This window comes from Macrobrachium rosenbergii, chromosome 59, assembly GCF_040412425.1.
Source record: "Macrobrachium rosenbergii isolate ZJJX-2024 chromosome 59, ASM4041242v1, whole genome shotgun sequence".
Lineage (NCBI taxonomy): Eukaryota > Metazoa > Arthropoda > Malacostraca > Decapoda > Palaemonidae > Macrobrachium > Macrobrachium rosenbergii.
The window spans coordinates 25,284,614-25,287,113 of NC_089799.1; the positions used below are offsets into that span (position 1 = coordinate 25,284,614).

The following is a 2,500-nucleotide window of genomic DNA, read 5'->3' on the forward strand; positions in this document are numbered from 1 at the left end:
ATATTCATAAATATTCCTCTCTTCGTTGACAACCACGCAACATTCACTGACAGGCAAGTAATTAATGTCGAAGTAACTTTAATTTCTGATGATGACTATCACTGGGAGAAATATGCCCTCTGAGTAATCATCATCCTAGCCTATTTTGGACAGTAGCTGAAAAGGGACAGTAATGCAGGAAGAAAGAGCCTTGTGAACAACTGTAGGTAATTAAAGATAAAACAGAAAAAAATGAGAAGAATCTATAAAACAAAGATTAGTCAAAGAACTCTACACTACACCTGTAAACCCAAAATTTCCTTTTATCTAAAGGTAACCGAGACAATGCACTCGAAGAAACCCAGAAATGACATTCCAGTGAAGACTATAAGAACTGGAATGCCTACTGACAAAGCGCAACAAGACTTACTTCTGCATGGTGTGAACTGCCACTGCAGGACTCTTGCTCTGAGGCAAGGGGGAGTTGATACTGAGATTTTTGTAGGGTGTTTAGTCTGTAAAGTAAGAGCAGTGTTTGGATTTTCCCTTCCTCGGCCGATGAATTTGTTGGTAAATCTGGAAGACAGTAAGAAACGTTATAAATTGCATTCTCACCATTAATATAAGGCTGAAATAAGAGAGCTCAAAAATCATATCAAAAGTATGAACAGAATACTGATTACATTCTTTGTAACCATTGTAGAAATTCCAACATCAGACTAAGAAGCAATATATACTCTAGAAGGGAAGTTGGTATATTTGATGAATAGTGCCCTATGTTGTTGGAAGTTCTTTATTGTCAGGAATTTTGTGCCTTGTCCTTTCTGGGGTGGCCGTCCCTATTCCATTAAGCCAAGTTAATCAGCAATGCATTTTTATCTTATGTTCTTGAATGGTCTCTAATGTGATTATCTACTGGCTTCAAAGACTGCCAAATGACAATGATCCCACAAGGGGTAGTACCCCACCTCTGGTCAGTAGATCAGAAATTACTATCTTGAAAACTTATGAAAATTTCATTAATAAATGCATCAGTATATATATACCCTTTATCACACAAAGATAACTTTTATCAGATAGTGTGTAAGAATAGGTTATTGTGGAGTCATGATTACAAAGTACGTATATGACTCTAGTTAAGGACCCATATTTTCAGGCACCAAAATCAACTGTGTATACCTGGCTTTTATCTATAATCTATAAGCACTTTGAATGACAAGGGGCTGAAGGATTTAGATTCTTTGACTGATGAAACTGAAAGTCTCATGATAATTTCAAGTGTGAATAAGTTCCTCTCATTCTGGTGATGAAGCACTTATCAGGTGTAATTCCCTTTGGGTGTACGTTATTCTCGGGATATAGTGAACTGGGTAATAAATGACGTTTGTGGCTTAATATTTAGGAAACAAAAAAATGCCACGGTGTGTGATCAAAAAACCAGAAGCAGCTAAAATTTAAATGAATATATATATATATATATATATATATATATATATATATATATATATATATATATATATATATATATATATATATATATATATATATATATATATATATGCTGTAAAGAATGGCCAGCACTTAAATGGATGATCTTCAGGAATCGGCTAGCACCATCTGCACATAGGATTTTAAAATTATTTTCAGCCGAGGTGTTAAGCTAATAAAAACACATTAAGAAATATTTACTAAAGGCTGGAAGGCAATACTCTCTGAAACCAGTAAAAGACTTTTATGCATATATATATATATACACACACACACACACACACACACATATATATATATATATATATATATATATATATATATATATATATATATATATATATATATATATATATATATATATATATATATATACATATATATAATATACATATATGTGTATATATATATGTATGTATATATATACCACATATATATGATATATATATATATATATATATATATATATATATATATATATATATATATATATATACATGCATACATATGTATATACACATGCATACCTATCAAACAATTAAAGCAAAACCTCTGGTAACTGAGTGTGATTAAATACAAGAATAACGTGTAAATTAATACACACATGTAGTAGTAAATGGATAAATATCCACGGAAAATTAATATGTTTGCAGTTAAGTTTGAACACGAAATGATCAGAAGACAATAAACACAAGTTTTGGATGGTGATAGATAAAACTGATTCCAGAGATAAAAACTTTTTTGGAAAGTCTGGTGTCTTTCATTTTCAGTGCCAATTTCATAACGCCACGAATTTCCTTAAGGAGACTTTTTCCAAGGTTACTTACAAAAGTGAATGTTACTTTCTTTCACGCGCGTATAAAAGGAGGAATCTGCTGACAGTAGGCACTCACTCAACCACCAGTGGCCACTGAACATCGACGTTCAACCATGAAGACTTTGGTATGTTGAGTGTATGTATATATATATATATATATATATATATATATATATATATATATATATATATATATATATATATATATACATTATA

General features: G+C 31.1%; 1 protein-coding gene across 1 annotated transcript in view; it reads left to right on the forward strand.

Annotated features, from left to right (window-relative positions):
• The first annotated feature begins 2,370 nt into the window (after positions 1-2,370).
• The window catches only part of LOC136837349 (shematrin-like protein 1), a 1,165-nt gene continuing 1,035 nt past the window's right edge, over positions 2,371-2,500 (forward strand). Inside the window, exon 1 of the mRNA XM_067102094.1 lies at positions 2,371-2,409. Coding sequence (XP_066958195.1) covers positions 2,398-2,409 — 12 coding nt within the window. The 5' untranslated portion in view covers positions 2,371-2,397. The remainder of the gene's footprint in view (positions 2,410-2,500) is intronic.